General features: G+C 39.8%; 1 protein-coding gene across 1 annotated transcript in view; it reads right to left on the bottom strand.

The window, feature by feature from the left end:
• The window catches only part of b4galnt3 (beta-1,4-N-acetyl-galactosaminyltransferase 3), a 95355-nt gene that overhangs the window by 31686 nt on the left and 38352 nt on the right, over window positions 1-25317 (bottom strand). Inside the window, exon 2 of the mRNA XM_003220831.4 lies at window positions 4465-4568. Within this exon, the coding sequence (XP_003220879.2) occupies window positions 4465-4568 (104 nt within the window). The remainder of the gene's footprint in view (window positions 1-4464; window positions 4569-25317) is intronic.

Below are 25317 nucleotides of genomic sequence, written 5' to 3'. Positions count from 1 at the left end.
TGGTGGAGGAAGAGGATGAAAGAGGCATGCAGTCTCCAAATTGCATTGCAGGATGGCACATAATAAGAATATACTGTGTATATTCATTTATAAGAAAGCTCCATGTATAATTCAAATTTTGGGTTTGGGGCCAAAATTATGGACTTCTATATGACCCATGGATAAATAGAGGGTCATTCCCCAGAGAATAATTTGTTTCAGAATATGAGCTCTAGTCTACTTCTTCCAACGTATGGAGTAAACCTTTCATAGGCAAAGAGACATATAAGACAGAAGGCAGAGAGTGTGAAATATATGCAAACATCCTGCTCTGATATTCAAGTGATAATTTCAGTTTTAATGGTAGTTGCCAAAAAGTATCAAATCTGAAGAAGAGCAGGTTGTTACCGGGGGGGGGGGGGGGTCGCATCCATGTACCGTACAGATAAGCAAATGAACACGTATATGGGACAGGAAAGTCTTCCTCTTGCAAGTATACTACACTGAACCATGCCAATAGGAGTTTTTATATGTACCTACATGAAAGTAAGAACAAGCTTGGAATATTCACATTGGGAAAAATAATGTGTAGAATACAAAGGAATTTAGTGGGTGATTATTAGTTCAGCTGATTGCTCTAAGAATAGATACTTTTCTGGAACAGCTCGGGCTGTGGCGCAGGCTGGAGAGCAGCTGCAATGAATCACTGCAATGAATCACTCTGACTAGGAGGTCATGAGTTCGAGGCCCGCTCGGAGCCTATGTTTGTCTTGTCTTTGTTCTATGTTAAAAGGCATTGAATGTTTGCCTATATGTGTAATGTGATCCACCCTGAGTCCCCTTCGGGGTGAGAAGGGCGGAATATAAATGCTGTAAATAAATAAACAAACAATTATTATTATTATTTTCTTCAATTCCATCTGCTGTTACGCTTTGCTACTCTGCTGCTGAACACAAATGCCCAGTGTGGAATACATCTCACCACGCTAAAACAGTGGATGTGGCTCTTAATGAGACATGCCGCATTATTACAGGATGTCTACATCCTACACCACTGGAGAAATTACACTGTTTAACTGTATCACAGCACCTGACATCTGCCGGGAAGTAGCAGCCAGTAATGAAAGGACCAAGGCACTGACATCTCCGGCCCATCAGATATCAACCAGCATGCCAATGTCTTAAATCAAGAAACAGTGTCCTAGGATCTACAGAGATACTCGCAAGAACACCTCAGCAAGCAAGAGTCCAAAGGTGGCAGGCTAAAACCCGGAACTTCAATCAGTGGCTGAGACCAGATAAGAAACTCCTTCCTGGGCACACAGAAGACTGGGTGACTTGGAAGTTGGTGAACAGACTGCGCACTGGCACCACGAGATGCAGAGCCAATCTTAAGAAATGGGGCTACAAAGTGGAGTCCACAACATGTGAGTGTGGAGAAGAGCAAACCATAGACCACTTACTACAACATGCACAATGGAGGTCCTTCTCGCAATGGCACCAGAGGCACTCCAAGTAGCCAGCTTCTGGTCAAAGGAAGTTTAGTATAATGCCAAATTTTTAACTTTGTTTGTGGCTTTTTGTACATTATAATTGTATTCTCAGTTCGCTTCTGATACGACAAATAAATTGAATGCCTTTCTAATATCAAATTTGTGTACATTTCTAATTTTTCTATAGAAATGGTCCAAATGCCACATCTCAATTACCTCCATAATTTAGGTGGTGTATGCCAGAACTGGCATAAGTTACATGTGTAACCATTTCACATGGCCCTATAGCCTATTGTTCATCCTAACTAGAGTAGAGCCATTGAATTAATTAATTAATTGAATTAATTGTCATTCAACACAACGTGCATGCAGAGCTGCACATTCTTAGGCAGTGTCTAGATATTCCTCATTGAATTCAATAATTTTTTGTTTCTAGAGTGAAGGCAAAACCACTGTGCATTCTCCTTTATAAACAGGCACACTGCATCATGACTCACCTGTGGCTCAGAAATCTAGCACTCCTATGACCCTAAATTATTGCTCCCTCCCAGGAGCTGGGGGCAGATGCAGGTGATGACAACCTTCAGCAAAGTGGGTGGCAGCTGAAGCTGATGGACATTGATGATGTGCTCTCATCATTTTCCAGGACACCAACAAGTAATGCAACACAGGCAGCACCATTGCAGATTTTTAAATAAGAAAGATGAAGTAAGCAACTACTTTGCAACTAAAGATCAAGCAGGCATTCTTGTTCCATGCAACACACAGCAATCGTTTTCAAATATAATAAAGACACTTATGGGGCCTGACATGCTAGATAAAAGAGTTACAAATGTTGCTGCTGCTTTGTTGTATCCCTGTTGGCTTAAGCAGGCCTAACACATTCTTCCCACTTGATCTTGCTTTCTGGCATATTCCTGAATGGACTTCCAAAATGTTTAAAACAACAGGCATGACTTGGATGGTTTTACAAGCATACCAGCATGCTGGGCCATGCAGATGGAAGTTTTAATACGCACAGAGACTGACATAGGAATAGCCTTGGGCTATTCACACTGGGAAAAAAGAATATGTGTACTAGGAAGGGATTCAGTGAATGATCGCTAGATCAAATGCTAGCACTAAGAATAGCTTCCATATTCAAATGCATATATTAAAAAGCCAAAGTTAACATTTCCTCAACACTGATGACCTTTGCTTCAACATTCCCATCCCATCCCAAGATATGCTCACCGCATGAATTAAATTTCCAAGTAAAACTTGTGTTCTCATTTTCTATTTTCAGTAAACTGCCAGGTGGGGGAACGTGCCAACTCTCCCCAGTCAAAGATGCTTTGTTGTTGGCAAACCACACTGAGATCACTTTTTATTGTTCAGGTTTGCCAGGACACACATCTTATGTTCAAAGTCTAACTTCAAAACATTTATAAATGAAGCTATCCTCTATTTTCCTTCTGCCCCTTTATTAACTACAATTATTACTGTGCAATAAAATGCTTGGACAGATGCTGAGCAATCAACAAAGAGAGCATATATACCCTGCAATTAGACAGTGTAAAAAAAACCATCAATTTTTATGGTCAAATTACTCCATAAGCCACTAAAAGTTTCAAGCAAGCAAGCAGACAAAGAGAATACGGTAACAACAATAGAATAGAGCATAATTCAGTTCATTATCCTCCTTTTTGGCTCCACAGATGACCACATTTCCAAAATGTAGCATGATAGATTAACAGATACTTTTACTGAGAAAAATCTTGGGATACAAAGAACCTTTGTACAGGAAACACAAAAGTAGTTAATATTGCAGAGAACAAATGTTACTTCGGGTTGAATTAACTATTTCTTGTGCCAATGCAAACTCGCCACATAAAGTCAGTAAAACTGAAACCTGCTCTTCAATTTTCTTCCATGCTTAAACAACAAAGCAAAGACAAGAAGGTTTATGTAGCACCCTATTCAAACCAAAGAAGTAAAGATGAAAACATCACTGCCAACAGTAGGTTGCAAAATAGGCAGCAGCTACACTGGTTACCAAGGCCTCCCTCGTGGTCCATTTGCAAACCTTCAAACAGGTTCATTTGCAGGTTTCTGAAGTAGTCACATTAGATAATGTATAGGTGCAAGGTATTTTATTGACTTTTATTAACCTCAGACTTCTTGGAGAATTCACTAAGTCCCATATATCTGCCCAGTTGTTTCAGCCTCCTCAATGGGTTTGGGATGAAAACGCTGCCCCTAAATACTCTCAAGATTGTGTGCAAGGAAAAGGCTCCTGGTATTTTAGGTTCAGGAGAGATACCCAGCTTGAATTCGCTGCTCTGAAAGAATGGCATTGGCCAGTACCTCAGTTTATATCCATGTCAATGATGTGAATGCAAATTGTAAAACGGACATGTTTCAAGTCCACAGTCTGCTTCCTGCTCAGAGAAGGTGAGCCTGTCCAATTTGCGGGAATCTCTCCTTTCAAAATTAACCCCAACACTCTGTGCAATTTCCTTTTCAGGATGACAAAGGGAAAATCATGGGGAGCAGGGGGTGAAAGCTGGATCTACACTGCCATATAATGCAGCTTGAACTCATATGATGAACTGAACTATACCAGGCATGGGCAAAGTTGGGCCCTCCAGGTGTTTTGGACTTCAACTCCCACCATTCCTAATGGCCTCAAACCCTTTCCGCTTAAGCGGCTGAGCGGGAAAAGGAAGGGGCTTGAGGCCATTAGGAATGGTGGGAGTTGAAGTCCAAAACACCTGGAGGGCCCAACTTTGCCCATGCCTGAACTATACTGACCATATAATGCAGTTCAAACCATATGAGATGTATTGACCCAGTCATAATCTACTTTCACCAGCCTAAACTTGATTCTGGATCTAACACATATAGTTCTCTGGTAGGATTATGAAAATCATTCTGTTAGAACATCTGAGAACTAAATTGGCCTGACATTTTTCTGGAATTTTTTTCTGTTGTATTTATTAAAGCTGCTTACCTGAGTCTTCAACCTCGGATACTGATTAAACCGAACACTTGAATCCACTATGGGTGCGTCTTGCTTTCTCAGAGTTTTTATCAATTCACCCCAACTTTCATACCCTGCACAGAAAAAAAGAAAATGATATCAAAATAAAACCACAGTTTAAAAAGTAACAGAAATGTCAAATACATTTAAATCTCTTAACTGTGCTGTGCTCTTGGCAAGATGCTGTCAGTATTTTAAAGATGTCAGGCTATGAATGCAGAAAGCCAGTTTGGTACAATTGTTTGAGCATTGGACTATGACTCTGGAGACCAGAGTTTGAATTCCCTGGTAACTCACTGGGCAAGTCACTCTTTCTCAGCCTCAGAGGTAGGGAAAGGAAAATCCCCTCTGAACAAACTTTGCCAAGAAAACCCCGTGACAGTTACCATAACTCAGAAATGACTTGAAGGCACACAGCAGCAGCAGCAGCAACAAAAGTGTAAACATAAGAGTGAAACAAAGCATAAACCAATCCTATGATCTGTATGCATATTTACTTGCTAAAGGTAAAGGTTTCCCCTTGATATTAAGTCTAGTTGTGTCCGACTCTGGGGGGTGATGATCATCTCCATTTCTATACTGAGGAGCCGGTGTTTTCCATAGCTACCTCCTAGGTCATGTGGCTGACATGACTGCATGGAGTGCCGTTACCTTCCCATCACAGCAGTACCTATTGATCTACTCACATTTGCATGTTTTCAAACTGCTAGGCAGAAGCTGGGGCTAACGGCAGGCGCTCACCCCATCCCACAGATTCAAACCCCCGACTTTCTGGTCAGCAAGCTCTGTAGCTTAGCGGTTTAATCTGTGGCCCCTCATTTACATACTACTCAGTCTTAATGGGGCACAGACGGCTAAGAGTCAATTTTGTAGACCATCCTTTCTAAACATTAATGAGTTTGAACTGAGCCTTGAAAATTACAAAATGGCAAGCTTTAGTTTTTAAAGTAGTAATGCACTACTCTTTTCTTCAACTAGTAACCTGTAAAATGCCACGGCACTTTGTTTTACTTCAGGTTCAGGAAAAGATATTGCTAGGCAGGGCTGGTGAACAGAAACAAAGGTTGAGGAAAGTCACAATATTTCTCTCTAAGTAAGATCCTCAAGTGTTAAGACATATCATTTACAGTAACCAAAGTCTATTCCATAAACGGATGGGTTTATGGACTGTAACAAATGTTGTTGTAACCAAAGTCTATTCCAGAGTACTTTCGTTTTCTATGCATGGGTATAAAAGCTGGATATTGAAAAAGCTAGAAAAAGATAAACGTATTTGAAATGTGGTACTGTAGGAGAGTTTTGCTGATACAATGGGCTGTCAAAAAAACAAACAGATGACTCTGTTGCACACTATCCTTGGAATTCGTAGGGTATATTAAGCAATTATTTATTTATGTTTATCCTGTCTTTCTCCTTGTATAGGGATTCAGAACATATGCCTTAGTGAGTACCATTGCTGGTCAGATCTTAATGAGACTTTCATATTGATGCTTGGGTTAAACATTAAACTCCTGCATGCACACACACGCACGCACACACACAGTTTTAAATTCTAATACAATCACCCAGGTATTATAACTTTATTGCCACCACTTTAAAAGCTTATCAGGATAATATCAAATGAGAAGGACTAAATCAAGAAAAACTGCTCCAAACTTCTTAGGAAAAATACAGCCAGAAAAACATATGTTTGCTTTTGATCTCACTGCAAATGCTGCACCCTTTTTCTTATATGGTTGTAAAGCTGGTCAGCAAAGAACAATGTTGACAGGAAAAATATGGTGCTGGAGGAGGTTTTAAAGAAACAGTGGGCTACCAAAAAAAGGGCAAATAAATCGATCAGAATTACCAGAATAATGCAGATGTACTCCAGGGAGCAGAAAAAATAAAATCCGCATCTTTTAAACCCACTAAGAAGCATTGCACACATTTCCCAAACCAGATTTTGGGCGACAGTTTCTGATCTAAAGATCTTCATTGATACTTCCAGTACTATTTCCTAAAATATCTCTAGAAACTATTTTCCCCAAAGCAGCTGAACTGCTGAGCTTCTCTTATGCCTCTGGTTCTATGACTGTTTCCTAAGGATAGACTAATTAAGGGCTTATTTGGCCAATTTAAATAAGTCTACAGTACTTTTATCCCCCCCAGAAATGTGTGCAGTCTTGACTCAGTGGCAACAATTTCATATTCTATTCATGTAAAATAGGACAGTGCTGTAATTGAGGTAGTTTCCAGTTTCCTTATCCTACACTAACAAAAAAGAAAAGCACAAACCGGAAAAATACAGCATGCATTACAGAAATAAAAGGTTCAGTAAATAATATTCCTCCAGGACAGTGTGTGTGTATGAATATGTGGCAAGTATTACTAGTATTGCCAATGTTTCATTTTGAACTACGTTTTCTGTCGAATTTGTTGTACAACATGATGTTTTGCTGCTTAATTTGTAAAATCATAACCTAATTTGATGTTTAATAGGCTTTTCCTTAATCCCTCCTTATTATCCAAGATATTCGCTTATCCAAGCTTCTGCCAGCCTGTTTAGCTTGGATAAGTGAGACTGTACTGTATAGCTAGATACTAACTCACTTTTTTGTCATGTCAGAAACAACTTGAGAACATATTGCAAGTTCTGGTGAAAATTGGCTATCTACACAGACATTGCCCAGGGATGCCTGAATGTGTTATCATGCTGCTGGGAGGCTTCTCTCATGTCTCCACAAGCTAGAGCTAACCATCGAGAGCTCACCCCATCTCACAGATTCAAACTGGCAACCTTCAGGCCAGCAACCCCAACCTTCAGGTCAGCAGTCCAGACAGCACAAGGGTTTAACCCATTGTGCCTCCGCAACTAACTAACTCACTGATATGTTTGAAAACACAATAATGTTTGGTTAAAGCAAAAAAGTTTTTAAAATTCTGGAACTGATTCAGTCCACCTTACATTAAAATCGCAAAATTTAACTTATTAAATCTGATTATTTAGTAACAATAATAATGTGGGGAAAGAGATGCACAGCAGTATATAGAGGTGTATAGATGTTCTCCTGACATTGCAAAAACAAAAAACAAAAAACTCTCTACATAATGATAAAAAAAATCCTGTTGCACGCTGAATGTGATTATCCTACAATGAACAAGAGTGACACATTAATGGCACAAGAACCTTCACCACGTTAAAAAAAAAAAGGAAATGGACAGAGATTTCCAGATGGAGAACAAGGTAAGGATCATGAAAATAGGTAGATCAGTAGTACATTCTAATTGGAAAGAGGTGAGCTTATCTAGGAATCTGTAGTTAAGAGTATTCTTCTCGTATTAAGCAACAGTGTAGCACAGAAAGAAGTATGTGCACATCAAAAATAGCCAACTGTGTTGGATATTCTGACATAGCTGCAACAGAAAAATCATAATGAAGATGGAGAGAAATTTTCAATATATAACAGCCCTGGTTCTGGGACTCTACATGGACTGATTGCATCCTATATTATTAAATGGCAGTGACGTAAATGTGTATATTTCAGCATATCAACATTCAACGTGTATGCTTCAGTGTGTATTTGACAAAGCACAATTAGTTGAATTTGTTGATCTAGAGCCCACAGAAATGTATTTGTGCATAAGGATCTTTAGAATCCATTTCACAATCATAATCTGGATACAAAACTATTGGATTAGATCAGTGGTTCTCAATTTGTGGGTCTCCAGGTGTTTTGGCCTATAACTTCCAGAAATCCCAGCCAGTTTACCAGCTGTTAGGATTTCTGGCAGTTGGAGGCCAAAACATCTGGGGACCCACAGGTTGAGAACCACTGGATTAGATCCAGACTAAGTTAGTTCCCCCCATGGTTGACTTTTCAATTGGATTTCCATGGATTTCAAGAAAAGGATCCAATATACAGTACTGAAAGTCAACGTAATGTTCAATATCAGGCACATTTCCCTAGTCCTCTGTCTTCTGATAAAGAGATAAACCCACAGAACTCTATATGGTAATTGAGTCAAAAGCTGAGTCTCTGGAAACTTTGGATGTGAAAGGTTAACAAGGACAAATATAATTTATCTCCATAAAGACATGAGTCAAGTACCAATGTATTGTTGACTCAAGACAGATGCAGAGCATAATGTCAAATAATGACAATCCCAGAAGAAACAATTAAAAAATCAATAGGTTCTCTGAAGCAACTGGTCCTTGGATTAACTGACTATTTATTTTTCCATCTGGTTCTGTAATGAATGTAAGTTGTTTTTCCAAAGTGTCTCTGAACTTACCAACCTGGCACATTAAGAGAAGACAGAGGAGGACATTGAGAGCGAGACCATCCATACTGCAAAATTATAGCAGTTTGATGCCACTTTAAGAACAAAGATTCAATAATATGCAATATGTTGTGACACCAGAGCACTGTGATATAGAATGAGAAATATCTCACAAAACAAAATATCCCATAATCCAATAGAATTGAGCCATGACAGTTAATGTAATGTCAATCTGCTATAATTTTGTAGTGTGGATACTGCCATTGATTGGTGTAGCAAATATCTACACCAGCGGTCCCCAAACTAAGGCCCGGGGGCCAGATGCGGCCCTCCAAGGTCATTTACATGGCCCCCGCCCTCAGTTTTAGACTTAGGCTCGCCCGAAGTCTGAAATGACTTGAAGGCACACAACAATAACAATCCTACTTAATTTACTATCTCATTGGCCAGAAGCAGGCCCACACTTCCCATTGAAATCCTGATAGGTTTATGTTGGTTAAAATTGTTTTTATTTTTAAATATTGTATTGTTCTTTCATTTACCAATATTGTGCTATGGTAATAATAAAATATTATTATATTGTTAATAATATTATAATGTCATACAATATAATAATACTAATAATAATACAATATAATATTAATTATACATTATATATTAAATTTAATATTACTAATAATATTACCATATAGTGGTATAGTACAATATAGTAATATATAATGCTAATATTGTGCTATGCTAATAATATAATATATTGTATGTACATACAACTTGTAAGCTGCTCTGACTCCCCTTCGGGATGAGAGAGGGTGGGATATAAATGTAGTAAATAAAAAAATAAATAATTGTTGTTGGGGTTTTTTTGCACTACAAATAAGACATGTGCAGTGTGCATAGGAATTTGTTCGTACTTTTTTTCAAATGATAATTCGGCCCTTCAAGAGTCTGAGGGACCATGAACCGGCCCTCCACTTCAAAAGTTTGAGGACCCCTGATCTACACCAATCAAAGTCAATATTGCATCATATAAAAATGATATTATTAGCACACGCCTCTCTCTTTCCATTCAGTTCACACAAAAACTACAAACCAAACAAACTTTCTGCGGCCAGCAAACAGGCTTCATTCAATAGACAGGTGGCTATGGACCTTGACTGCAATCCTGCACAGATGAAAGGCAGCACAAAGCTATGCCACACTACCAAGTACCTCTGTGCAGCCCAGAAAACTCTCATTTAGTGGCTGGGAGAAGGCAGGGGATGCTCAAGGAAGTATCTGGCTACATCAATACAACTGGAGATTGCCTGGGTCACCCTTCCCTGAGGTGCCTAGGCAATATGGATGTAAATGGTGCAAACAAGAGAGTTGTTACAGACTGAGATGCTGGACATCTCCATCTGCAACAACCACAGAAAAGGAGTATTGAAATGGCAAAATTTCACCTGAACATACCACCAACAGGATTCTAGCCAAAGTCTCCCCCCTCTCTCTGACTCCTTTTCCTTCTCCTTCCCTTTATCATACTAGTAAAACCCATTATGGGGGTCATCCATTGGAGCTGATCAAAGACTGCAGTGATTCTCAACCTGTGATTCCCCGGATGTTCTGGCCTTCAACTCCCAGAAATCTTAACAGCTGGTAAACTGGCTGGGATTTCTGAGAGCTGTAGGCCAAAACACCTGGGGACCCACAGGTTGAGAACCACTGGAAGAGAGATTCAAGGCAAATAAAATGAATGCCTCAATCACAAAATACACAGTTAATTGTGGCATTCAGTCCCAAAAGAAGTGCTGGTGGTTGCCACCATGGACAACTTTGAAAGCTGATGAAATAAAGGATAAAGCTGTTAACAAGGAAATGGCTCTTAGCGATGCCAGATGCTGCATCCATAGCTCAAGCTATCTATCTCAGTAGTCCTCAACCTGTGGGTCCCCAGATATTATGGTCTTCAACTCCCAGAAATCCTAACAGCTGGTAAACTGTCTGGGATTTCTGGGAGTTGTAGGCCAAAACACCTGGGGACCCACAGGTTGAGAACCACTGATCTATCTGTTGCTGGGGCACAGGATTGGGAGGAAGTTTTTGATCTTATATTCAACTCACTGGTTTTGATAACTGGTTGGCTGCTGTGTAAACACAATGCTGGACTATAATATAATGCACCATGGTTCACCTCAAATTAGTACAGCAAGAAATGAAGCTATGCTCACATGCTGCAGATGGGATAGAACTCAACTAAAATAAATAGTTATAAATAGTGAGACACACGCATTGGTGGGGCTTCCTTCTTTAGCAAGTAGTGATTACCAATGGACTCCATATCCTATTATTATCGAAATTACATAATAGCAACTTTCTGCCTGCAGTTCTTGAAGGCTACACTTGATCATAACTGGAATATTGGTTTGAACTCTTTAAGAGTGAAATGGTGTTCTGGGCCTTCCAAACATTCCTACTACGACATCATTAATGCAGATTTAAAATGAGAGTAAAGCCACAAAATAGGATCCTCGTATGTCTAATAGCAATTTGCCTTTAATTCCAGCATGGCTAGAAAACCAAACAGAAATAATAGTCTAGAAAATGAGCTACCAATTGAGACTTCCTGCTACCCGATGGCCTATTTAAAAAATTAACGCTGTTCAAGTTCACTGAGGATGCAAAAGAACATCTGTAGTAAAGATATATGATTGAAGACTTCTTCTCTATTAAGACCAGAAGTAAGTCATTCTTTTAAAAATAATCAAACTAAGCCATACTTTCCACAACATCAAGACTTTCATGTCTTCAAGGTTACTGATTCATGTGTGAAGATCTGCCAGAGAAGTGTCTGGACTGGTTTTACAGACTCACTGGAGGCAAATGGACTCTTTTTACTACAAAGCAAGAAAGTGAAAATGAAATACGAGGGTGCTAGAATAAACCAGCAATCTTTGGCATGATGACATTGCATATTAGATTCTTCATAGGGCTACTGCAGTTAAAACGTCACAACCTAAATAAGTGAAAAATATGGCATTAATTATCATAGATTGAGTAAGCACACAGACCATGGTTCCCTCATGAATTTGGGCAAGATCTGCTTAAATGGAAGCCAAGATGAGGGACATTAAACAGTTTGAAGATACACTCATGCTGAGATGCTATTTAAACATTTATGAAAAATATTCCATTGATACCGTAGGTCTGCAAGAAGCTGAACAAAAAAGAGGAAAAAGGAAGCAAATGCTGAGCCTACATCTTGTAAAACAGGCAAGACCAAGAACAAGCCACGAGAGTCAAGACAAAGATCCACCCAGAGGAAAGGTGTTCTTACCATACATCAAGGGAACCACTGACTGCATAGGGAAGCTGATGAAAAAACACAAACTACAAACTATCTACAGACCCACTAAGAAAATCCAACAAATGCTACATTCAGCAAAGGACAAGAGGGATCCTCTCACCTCTGCAGGAGTCTATCATTTACCATGCAGCTGTGGACAAGTATACATAGGGTAGGGACCACCAAACGCAGCAGCATTGCCCAAACATGAATCAAGGAACATGAAGAGCACTGCAGACTAACTCAACCAGAGAAGTCAGCCATAGCAGAGCACCTGATGAACCAACCTAGACACAACACATTATTTGAGAACACAGAAATGCTGGACCACTCTAACAACCACCATGTCAGACTACACAAAGAAGCCATTGAAATCCACAAGCATGTGGACAATTTCAACAGAAAGGAAGAAACCATGAACATGAACAAAATCTGGCTACCAGTATTAAAAAAACTCTAAAATAAGGACAGTAAATAAAGAACACCACTCAGAAAACAAAGGTATTCCAGACATGAATCAATCAGGGCCAGATAACTCCTCCCAACAAAGGATACCCCCAGGCAGGAATCAGCCAGGCCTTGAAGCTGAAAGACTGTTCACTGCTATTCAAGGTGGCCAACTGAAACATTCACACCTGCCTCAAACAGACAAGAGTTCTTTCTCCTACCCTGGATCTTCTACAGATATATAAACCCCACTTGACTAGTTTCCAACAGACCCCATTACTCTGAAGATACAGGTGAATCGTCAGGAAAGAATGCTTCTGGAAAATGGCTATACAGCCCAGAAAACTCACAGCAACCCACTCACAGCCATGAAAGCCTTCGACAACAGAGAGAAGACAATGTGAGAAATAGGTTTCCAATCTAGCTAGCATTGTTCTAGGCTTCTTGTGACCAGCACCTGACGCGTATATGGCCACGCTGTAACAGGCCACAATGATTTTGTGGTGTTTCTCACTCATTTTCTGAAGCACAGAAATGTTTTTGGAAAAAAGCTACAGCTGTGCATTGGTAGGCTCTTACTATCTTGGGAAGGAGGAACAGAAAGACAACTTTTGCACATCAAAAGCAAATTTTGAACATCAAAGAGACCTAGACTTACATTAGGCTACCTTCTGGAACTTCTTCCCTGAGAGAATCAATGTGCTCCTTATTATGGGTTTAAAAACAGGAATTCAAAACCACAGGGTGCCTATATTTACCTCAGGGTAGATATATTTTGTACAGATGTTCACACTGATGAAATGAAGTTCTCATTGCTCCTGTGTTATCCTATCTTCTACTGAATAATAATTACAAAATAGATGCAATGCTTTCAAGTATCATTTCAAGTTGCATAACAGAAACAAGCCTACAGAATCAAATTACTTATTTTTAATCTGTCTTATGAAGATGAACAAGGTATTTTCACATCTTAGATATTTTGTTCTCCAAGAACTGGGGGCAGGGGCAACTAAAAAAACCTGGGGCTATTTTTCAAAGACAGATATGAAAACAAAACATAGAACTGGCTGGCAGAAAGTTATTTTTTAGTGCTGTTTGTATTTAATTCTATTTTAATGTCTGCATATTTGTATATTTTAAATTGTATACTAATGTTTTTATGTCAAGCCGCTTTGATTCTCCTTTGGGAAGATAAAGTGGGGTATAAATATAAATATAACAACAACAACAAGAAAATCAACCCACTAAAATGAATGGCAAAGAATAGATAGTAAAAACTGTAGTACACCATCCATAGTGAGGGTTTGATGACTGTGTATTAGGAAACAGATTATCGGTGTTAAATTGGACATTTGACAAGATGTCAACTCCCTATGAAATGAGAGATATGAATTAACATAAGCAATGTAGCAACTGGAAAAACCATGCATGAAATAAAATGGGATATTTCCTGCTCTGCCTACCTATGGATTAACATGTTATTGGGCTAAACTACTGGTAGTTGAGATGGAGATTGCCATTTTACCTCCCATCTCTTATTATTTGGGCAAGTAGCAATAATGGGATGAGTGGAATTTATCTGAATCTATCTCCCATGCATTGGATTTCTGATAGAACTCAAGATTTTATTCCTCCAGCTTGGTATTTGCTCATGAATGTCCAAGCTGTGTTTGTTCAACCCCATTCTGGGTTTGAACTTCCAAGTGATTTGCACTATTAATCAAGATGACAACTACAATAATCTTGGATAGATAGATAAGATACATACAAAGATATATTTTTCTTAACATGTTGTGAATGTGAAGAAATGAAAATGAGGAATTGGTTTATAAATGGTATTTTGTTTCCTTGAAATAATGCATCACTTATAAAACAAAACAATTTTTGATGAAAGGGTATATTTCACTATGTGATTTCAGCTCCCCTTAATTGTAGGGTTTGTGAGCCCAGAGTGCTAAGCAGCCAGAAGGTTGAAAGAAACGCACACACGTGTGAAGATAACAGGAGAGTCATTTAATTCCCAATGGCCAAAGAGGATATCAGCAGAGCTAGGGCTCAAAGTACTGGCATATCCCAACTGTGAATGCATTTATAACAGTACAGAACAATTGAAAATTGCTGTACTGGCTTCCCATTGGTCTTGGAGGGTACAGGCTAGGATCCGCAGCCTTATTGGAGAAGGCGTGAGTCTATTTCTGCCTCTGAGCCAACCAAAGGCAAGGCAGAAAATTTAATAAATTCTTATTGCTCAGTTTGAGGTTTTCTGGCTGTTAATGATTCCACTTCTCTAGGGAGTGTGGGAAGGAAAGAATGTGGATGGATTTGAGATAATAGATAGTGATTATGGTAGTTTCCCCATCCTGGGAGAGGACAATGGTTCATACTGGTGAAACAGTGGATAGCAATGAGTGTTGGTGAAATCAAACTAGATTTTGGAGGTCTCCTTGTAACAGAAAGGGACCTGAGACCCTCCAAAGGGTTCGTTGCCACTGGTGAGAAGGAGAGAAAGCTGCTAAGAATCATAGTTTACCAGTCCCAAATAAATCTCACCGCAGGCTGAAGAAAGAGCACCGAAATGTTTAATGCGATCCAGTGGGACATGATGTCAACCGCAATCATTCATCAGGAAGACATGACATACAATAGAATACAGCACCCTTTATAGGGAAAGAATGGGGTGGAGAGGTTTGAATTTCCCACTCCGCCTTCCCCCGCCCGTGCTACGTTAATTGGTTGCTGGAGTGAAGGCGCGAACGTCCTGTCCAATCAGGGAGCTATCCTTGCTCTGGCTCCTCAGCCAATGGAGAGTGAGAAGGCGGTCCGAGTCTTCAACAAAGGGTGACTGAGTGAATTTGTTAATGAATCAGTGGGTCTAATCTGTACATGATGGCACCGATAGCTTAAAAAGCTCTCAAGGTGTCAAAGATTATTTCCGGGGCGAAGATATACATATTTGTCTGGCGTGGCTTGCCAGATTCCGGTTGTCATATAGCTGGAGGCTGATCAGGTGTGCGATTGCTTTGTCAGTGGGTTCGGCTGGGTAAATGGACAAAAGGAATAATCAGGCGGGGCGATCTTGGCTTTCCGAAGGCTTCAATCACCCCAGATATGTACGTGATAAATGAATCCAAGCGGTCAAATCTCTTTTTAGAGTGGCCTGCTCCAAAACTCAAGGGGGAGACCAAAAGTCTATTGTCCATGCAAGGGATTTGGTAGTGTCCTTTTGTGAGAGGATTTCCTCTCCCAGGAATGCGGATGGATGACTCCATGCCAGCAAGGTCAAACAAGGTGGCTCACAATAATTTCATACATTGGGGAACATGAAGGAAAAAGGGGCATATGGGGTACATAGAATACATTCATAAAGTCAGAAATCATATTTCCCATTCCCACCCACCCAAAGGTCCAGGATGAGTTCATAAAGTTTCATAGGAAAGTCCAGAATCCAAGGGAAGAGACAAGGGGTTTCACTGAATGTCCACAGCATGGTCAAGCAAGCCAGAGTTCAGGGCAAGGAGGAGCCGATGGAGACTTTGATCATAGCCTGGGGCAAGCCAGTTACACCCAGTTCAAGGCATGTTTGGCCAGAGTTAACAGCGAGGTCACTTTGCTTCAATATATATATACATGGAGGAAAAGACATTGCACAAGGAAATAATATTGAAAAATGTGTGTCAAAGGGGATACAGAGAAGCAGAAAGATAAGCGGAAGAATACATTAGGACCTCATCGCATGGGCTTTAAGCCCCATCCTAGGATGCTGCTGAGAAGTAGCCAGGACAGAGCCTGACGGAGCCCATCGTATGACGCAAGACTACTTCCGGCAGGACTATGTGCTGGCTGCGTGCATGCTGCGTCTTGGCAGCAAGCTAAGCAGCAGTCCTGAGAACATAGGTGACTACCCATGTTCTATTAGAGTAAGCCAGGGACAACATGGACCAAGCTGGGGACAGATGGGTTTCTGTGTGGGATGGCAAGGGGGCAATGAGAGGCACTGCCTGACGATGTGCCCCACTGTTCGATGGATTCACCCCTTAGTCAGCCTGAATGGGTTTCCAGGGAGAGAAGAAAGGAGGACATAGGGCATCTTCTGTGACTTCTGGTTTGCTCCATTGTTAGGTTTGTGTGGAGCCACTGCAAGGTGATCGTGGTGATTCTGGGGCATTGTTCCTTGTAGTCCAAGGTGTGGTGAAGCAACATTCCAATGAAATTCATGAAAGGTTGCTTTGAAGGCAAAGAGGAAACTCCAAAGTGCTGAGTGTATACCCACATATAATAATTCATATATATATATATATATATATATATATATATATATATATATATCATATTGCTGCGGGGTCTGATTTCTTGATAACAATCTGAAACAGCTGCCAAGAAAACAAAGACCAAAGAAAGTGTGACTTTTACTCCAGCACTTTAAGTACTGCTTCACAATCTCAATAGTTGCACAGAGAAGGGATTATATTCATAGCATTTAAGAATCAAATTTACATATAATTTTCTGCTGAAATCCGTAATAAAAAACTCTGCTACAAAACTACAATTACTAAAGGTCATACTAGTAAAGGTCACAAATCTCTGATTTCAAAAGCTAAACAGGATCAGCCCTGGTGATTACTAGGTAATGTAGGATATATATCAGAGGAAGGGATTAATAAAACCACCTCTGAGTATTCCTTTCTACAAAAAACAAAAGCAAAACATATGAAATCCATGGGGTTGCCATAAGTTAACAGGCAACTTATCATTAAAACACACACACACACACACACACACACACTGCTAAGATGTGTACTTGCAAAACTAGATAGTGAAATTGCATTTGATAAAATCAGTATTGTTTGTAGACTAATAGTTTACTGCTTGGCTTATTCTTGAACCTTTGACCCATTCTTTTATGTAAAGTCTCAGTATTATTATGTTGATGATTATCTGTGATGTTGCATTTCCTCATTCATGAAACTCTTGTTGCAATTCAAGGATAAGCAGAACATGGCAAATGCCTCTGCTCTCATGATCTCAAACCACAATCTAATTTCAGTAGTATAGTGTTAGTAAAATGCATGGGCATAAAAGATACAAGTTAACATAAAATCTCAAGTTTATATATTTATTGTAGGGTTAGCTTTGATAGAGTCTGTAGGGTACAGCTGCTGATAGGTCCATTCCATCGTCTCTAGCGCTTCGACCTTTTGCAAATCTGGAGCCACGGAGAAGGTTTTAATAATAAGGGAAAAAAACATACATCTTGCATGTTATCTTTTGATGTTCTATAAATCTTTGGGGGGGGGGGCAGTGCTATGGCTTAACATCAAGCTATTTGGCTTATAGCAGAAATAACTAAACAAGCCACAAGTTTTCAAGCATATTGATGATGTTGTTCAAACTGTCAGGAGTCAGCTTTCAGCCTTCTTACTCCTCTGATAAACTTGACAACCCTGCCCCCCCCTCCCAAGAATTCATTTTAAGATTTATTTGGCTTGTTTGAGGGTGATGTTGAAAAGACAATTGTGGATCTCTCTGCTAGGTTTTAACATAACAATGTACAAAATGAACAAACATTTTTTTTAAAAAAAACATGATAAGACCAGACCACAAAATACATCCAATACTCATTCATAGTTAACTGAGTTTTCCATGACAGGTGAACCAAGCCTTTGCCTCACAGACATTTCACATTACATAATTATAGCACTATAATTCCATTTTAACTGACATGCTTCCATCCTATGAAATCTTGTGATCTGGAGTTCAAGGAAGGGCACTTTGAATTTTGAGCCAAAGAACTCCAGTGTCTCATCAAACTACCAACTGCATGGCAATAAAGCAAAATCATAGCAATGCAGGGGGTAGGAATTGAGGACCGTTCTGCATTCTTCCAACACTATGATTCTAATATAATTGTGTAGTGTGAAAGGTCATCCGATCACCAAAGATAATGGGTTGCTGTGAGTCTTTCAGGCTGTATGGCCATGTTCCAGAAGCTTTCTCTTCTGATGTTAAGCCCACATCTGTGGCAGGCATCTTCAGATGATGTGACGTATACCTCACAACCTGTGCCTGCCATAGATACAAGTGAAATGTCAGGAAAGAAAGCTTCTGGAACATGGCCATACAGCCCGAAAGACTCACAGCAACCCAGTGACTCTGGCCATGAAAGCCTTCGACAATACACCAAAGATAATGTTTCTTTGAGTAACAAGAATTTACTTAAAGAACGCAGGATCAGCCTTGGATTGGGTTATGACAATGGCGAATCCACTCCTAATTTTACCTCTGCTCTTCTTAGAGCTACTTCAAGTTGGATAGGAGCTCTGCTGGTGCCAAACTCTGAAGCACATTTACCAGCTGCCTCTGAAGGAAAGTATACTGAAGTATATATTATAAAGCAATTTGAGAACCCTGTTGTACAGATAAATGATACTACAGGGTTTTTAAGGAGCCTGAAAGTGAAATAGTAAAGATACCAAGAAAGAAATATGATACTAAACAGCACCTGCTTCCACTGGGATGAAAACAAATGGGTCTGACACAAGGGTATCTGTATACAAGGATATCCTCTATACAAGGATATCTAATCTATATGCTGCTTCCTTGAATGCTGAGCATGCCTTTGAGAAAGTCAGCATGTGCACCACTACTATCCTGAAACTACATAGGTTCTGCCTGAACTATTGCTGAAGCCAAACTTTGAATTATGTCTGGGCACATGGACATACTAGGCCTGGTTTTGTGAAAGATGCAGAAAAGGGGTGTGGTTCTCATGACCAGACAAGTTCTTGCGAAGCAAGGCCCAATAATTAAAGGAAATGACTGAGCATCTGCAATGCACAGCATTACTGTTTAAGTTATTAAGCAGCTGGAAGTAGTCCTCCACAGAACAGGATTTTCCTCTTGGCTTCAGCACACAAAGCCACCTGGTTAGCCTTTCTCTCATCCTCAGCACTCTTCTTCCTTCTCGCTTTCTTTGCCGCAAAGGTCCTTCATCATGTTATTACCTATTATATTCTATCAGGGGTTGTATCCAGGATGTACATTCAGTACTTTCACCTGGTTTTTAGGAATCCTCATCCCCCCTGCACCATTTAAAAGGGTCCTTTGCATAACATTTTGACTGGGCATGTTAAAGTGACAAAAAGTCCCTTTCCATCAGTCTAGTTGCACACACCTACATCTGGATCCAGTTCAAAGCATTTTATTGTAAATGCTTTGAGGACTTTTAGAAAGAAAAATGAGGGCAGCGAATCTAAGCATACATTAGACACACAAGTATTAATCTGTCTCGCTTCTCTCTGTTGCTAGCAACATGTGGCCCCCTCCCTGCTTTCTTTTCTTTCTGATCCTCTGTGAAGCCCTCTCCTTTCTCAAGTTTCTCTGTGAGCTCCAACAGTTTTTTTTCTTTTACATCATCATCACTTCACTATCTTTCTCCATAGTCTACAGAAATCTTGAAAGAGTCAAAGGGAAATGCAACACGGGTGGCATTAATAAATGATAGCCAGACCCCTCACTGCCCTGTCATCTCCTCTTCTCAAGCGAGTAAGTGATCTGCCTTTGTAAAAGCACCAACAATGACCCAAGTGAAAGCCATGACAGGGAGATGCTTCATAGAAAAAGCTGCAAAACAGCTCCTCACCAGAGCTGGCACCTGAAAAGTAATAGGTAGGAGTACAAGCCAAGACTTGTCTTTCATCACCACCTATTGGCTCAGAAATAGGCCACCGGGGATAACTTTGGGGCTCAGATTATACAGAATCCATATATGGTATCACCTCTTGTTGTCTGCAGTTTGCAAGGCAATTACAGTAACATCTATCTCAGGTTAGGTAGTTGTGGTCCAATGAACAGATAAAAGGAGGAAGACCATTCAGCCTCACTTGACAGGGATGCAGGGGCCTTGGACAAATCAATATTGATCAGTATCAGTCCCCTGTCAGTAAAGCAGGGTGATCTGATGCTATCAGTTATGTGTAAATAAATTAAATGTTCTGCATGTATTCTTTTAATGTGTCCCAAGTTCGAGGATCAAATCCTCATGAAGGCTCCATTGGTTCATTTAGCAGCAAAGTTAAAACCAAGAACAGAAGGGATGGGTCTGAGTTTCAGGGCAGCTATTGCCAACCCCCACCCCCACCAGAAGCAATATACTGGTATTGCAGTTATGCACCATTTCTAGGACAGAAGTCATGTTACCATGAATAACTTTCCTCTCCCATTACCAAAGTTTTGCTTTAGTTCAAGCACACAGGGCCCTTCCTAACAGGTGGCAGGTTAACTACAAGAGTTTCCAAGGAAATGATGGAACAGGTTTCCATTCAAAAGGCTCCACAGAGATCTCAGCAGCTACTCCCTTGTTTCCCTCCTCCTTTACAACTACCCAACTCTTTGGCTTATTAAACCAATTACATTACATGATGTGCATAACACCCTTAGGTAAACAATACAGAGAAACCTCATTATGAAGGTAGGGAGCAGAGGAAGAATGATGTAAGGTAAGAATTATTTTATTAAAAATAATTTCGATTAAAAAACCAACAAAGCAGAACATGGTAGGCAGGGCATTATTACTGTGTTACACAATGGAAAGTCCAACGTGTGATAGGGAACAGTTCAGCTATGAAAGTAAGAAAAATAATAATGTAAGTACAACACTACAATGATGCTACCATACTTGAAATATGTATACATTTCAGCATATGCAATCTTGTGTGGTCATAGGATCACAGTTAGTCAACATAGGCCAACCCCTGCAATGCAGAAACACACAAAGCACTACCAACACATGGCCATCCAGCCTCTGGTTAAAAACTTCCAGAAGAGGAGACTCCGCCACACTCCAAGGCAACATACTCCATTAACAGTTCTTATTGTCAAGAAGTCCTTACTAATGTGTAGGTGGAATCCCTTTTCCTGGAGTTTGAATCCATTGCTTGAGCAGTAGAAAACAAGATTTCTCCATCTTTAATACGACATCCTTTCAAATATTTAAACATGGCTATCATGTCCCCCTTCAGCTTTCTTTTCTCCAGGTTAAACATACCCAACTCCTCATGCTGTCTTCATGGTTTCCAGATTTTTGATCATTTTGCTCACCCTCCTCTGGACACATTCTAGCTTTTCAATATCCTTCTTGAATTACTACCCAGAACTGGATACAGTATTTCTCCTGACACATGAAAAACTGCACGTTACTTCTGGTGTGAGAGAATTGGCTGTTTGCAAGGATGTTGCCCAGGGGATACCTGGATGTTTTGATTTTTTTTACTATCCTTGTGGAAGGCTTCTCTCATGTCCCCGTGTGGGGAGCTGGAGCTGACTGAAAGATCTCACCTGCTCTCCCCAGATTCAAACCACTGACCTGTCCGTCAGCAGTCCTGCTGGCACAAGTACTCTAGGTGGGGTGTAGCCAAAACAGAAAGCAGTGGTGTCATGATTGCCTCCCAATCTAGACAGTATACTCCTATTGAGTATGCAGCCTAGGACCTCATCATATGCTGGCTTTCCTCCATTTCTACACACTTTAAAGACATTGTAAAGACAGAGTCTCACAGACCTTGTCAAATGAAGCAAGAGTACTTCTGTCGGTGGCCCGTGGGAAGAAACTGAAGTGTTTGGAGTCAGAAACCAATTGAATCCAGAACTCCACATTTGTGTAGAAACAGCTAAAGGTACTTATTTTAAGGTGGAATGGGCGTTCCTGTGGGTGGTCTGCTAATGCTTCTTCTGTTTCTATTAGTGGTTTAAAGATGGTATAGGTCCCATGGAAAGAAGTGTTTTTAAAAGGGTGCCTTGTCTCCTTTAAGGGGCTTGAGGGAAAAGGATCCCATGGAAAGTGGTGTCTCAAGAAGGATCCCTGTTTTAAAAAGTGTGCTGGCATCCTTGAAATTGGAAGAGACATGGCCTACCTGTGTGATGGGAATTAAATGGATGGCTGACCAAGAAGCAGGAGGAGGTGATCATTTGTGATGGGGTGAGTAAATTCTCTGTCTTCTTTAAAGACAAAACCCCAATAAATGTCATGCAAAGAAGACAATTCTACCTGCTTTCCCCCGTTTGTGGAATTAAGTCCCTATAATCATGAGTGTGCTTGTATTTATAAAAATTATATTTAATTTATGTAGAGCAAGTATTGGAAAAAACACTTCTTCAATCTCAAATGGCTTCAGCTATAACAGTACTAATCTTCATGTTTGCTGCTGATTTGTTCTTATGCAAATAATTGAAGAAAACCATTAAAAATAATTACTGTAGAAGTTCTTTGTATTTGTTTCCACAGGGAAATGACATTTTAATAGGATCTCTATCAACATTTACATATACACCCTCTTGATATAACCAATTTTAATTGTGAGTAATTATGTGATTTATGAAATTTAGGATTTGATTGTAACACAGGAAATCGCATTTTAAGATTACAGATGCCTTAAGAGCTTAACATAAATGAGGAGATGGAGTGCATTAAGACATGCTATTCCATGCAAATAACCTACTCAGTTATGTTAGGCACAAGACAGTCTGTTTACAACAGTAATCCCTAGAATAATGTATTCACAGGTGCACAAACACTGTGGTTGTTGGGTATGCTATGCAGACTTAGCAGTAGGTAGTAATAGTGGAGAAGCAAAATATATAATTCATCCTTAAGAGTAATATACCTCAGGCATGTAGTTTATATGCTCACATAACCAAATTCCTAATCATAACAAACTATGGAGAAACTTCCTTTGCCTACCTATACGCCTGTTAGCAATAACAAGCAGTCTAAAGATTATAACCAGGTAAATATACCGTATCCACTGTTCTGTCATGTTTGTTCCATAATTACTCAGAGGCAAGAAAAGGTTGGAAAGTCTATAAAATATTTGTAGAGGTGAAACTTAATGTTGTATCCTGGTATGACATAAACCTGGAGTGTGTGTGGCCTGGCCTGCAAGCCATTTCCCATTTATGGCAATCCTAAGGCAAACCTATGGGTCTTCTTAGCAAGGTTTGTTAAGAGTGGATTTGCTCCATATATATTTCTGCAAGCACTTTCATATCTTTTGGACAATATCCTTTAGTGCTTCTCAAGCTATCTTACACTGGGGACCAGCAGCCTCTTTCTCCAAATATGCTAAAGACAGGCACCATATTTGCACCCCTTGGCTACAGTTGTCTTTCTTGGAAGCTCTCCAGAGACTGGCAAGAGATGGCTTGGAGACTAGCACTAGTTCCATTACATGATTCCCTTCCATGCAAGATAAATTACACCGAAAAAGTCAAGCTCAAAACAACCTTGTTCTGTGTGTTGTCTTGTCCTAATAGCATAACATGAAATAAATACAGTTGGCACAGTACAGCCATACGTTAGTTAACAAAGCCTCTGACAAAATCTTTTCACAGCTGCTCGATGTCCCCTTTTCTTTCTTATCTTCTGTCTAACTGGGAGGCATTTTTAGCAGCATTAGAATTGAGAGGATGGTTAATGAAAACTAGAAATACAGACCTCTGGTACTGGGTTGCACTAGTGTGTCTGCAGTAAACAATGAAATAAAGCTCAATGTAGAAAAGAATGGGATTCTGTCTAGATCAGGGCTTCTTAAACTTTTCTACTTGGGACCAAGCTTTTGCTCTAGAAATTTTTACCTAGCCTCGAGTATATAGGTATATAAAATAGGTATACAAATCAAACATTTACTGATAATAAATCAGCATTTGCAAGGCTTGCTAAACAGACTGATTTTCCTTTTTGTGAAGTACAGCTGAAGCATTTTCTTCCGAGTGCACTGTAAACACTGCATGATGTTGCTAACAGATTTGTGTAAATCCGTGGCATTCAGAAACCTTTTTACTATTGCCAAATTTTTCATGACTCCAACATTGTGCTAATGGGATCCCATTTGGGGCCAGGACCCACAGTTTAAGAAGTGGTGCTCTAGATGATCCTTCTGTGTCAGTGTGGACCTGCCTACAACAAACAAGGTAAAGAGCTGCCTCCAGTATCCCTTACTGAGCATCCACGAACAGTAAAACAGAGAAAATAATGAAAGAGCAGATAAGCCAGCCTCACCAGCTATCCTCAGAAGATTTAAAACACACACACATCAGTAAGTCTGGCCACCACAATGGAAATCATGAGGAAAATGAAGAGTGGTGAAAGACCACGTCATCCCTGGATGCATTTTGGAAGAACCTTCAAGCACTTGAAAGTTCATTTGGTAGGCAAGACTTATTTGATCTGGTTGTTTTATTTTGCACGTGCAGGTTGTCAGTTCTGAATATAAAGTTTCCTGAACAATGTTGAACTGTTCTTCTTTTTCATGACATAGGAACCTCCCTAAAAACTTTCCATATCATTTCTGTTTCTACTGCCAAATTTTTTGTTGAAGAAGTAATGCCCAGGGACACATCCACTTCATTAATGGAGGTATACCAGCATCGTGAATAATTTAAATCATTCTGTCTGTTTATATCTTCCTGTTTCAAAGATTAATACAGCCCCAAAAGGAGATGTATCTGTGTGATACTGGATGTTAACATATAACATTCTGTACTACTTTGCTACTTTGAAAACATCAAGATCTAATCAAACTATTGAGTCTTATTCAGCTAAAGAATCAAGGAAGGAGTTTTATATTTCCTTATCACTGTTTTCTTTGATTAAGCAAACAAGGAAACAATTTCTTGCTTAATCAACTTCAATGGTACATTGTTACACATTCGAAGTTTATAGTCATTCACTTCACATGAAAGGAAAATGTGAACAAAAACATTTCTTCATTTGTTATTGCCTCAATTAATGCCTT

Source organism: Anolis carolinensis, chromosome 5 (genome assembly GCF_035594765.1).
Source record: "Anolis carolinensis isolate JA03-04 chromosome 5, rAnoCar3.1.pri, whole genome shotgun sequence".
Taxonomy (NCBI): Eukaryota; Metazoa; Chordata; class Lepidosauria; order Squamata; family Dactyloidae; genus Anolis; species Anolis carolinensis.
This window is presented reverse-complemented; position numbering and strand designations above follow the sequence as displayed.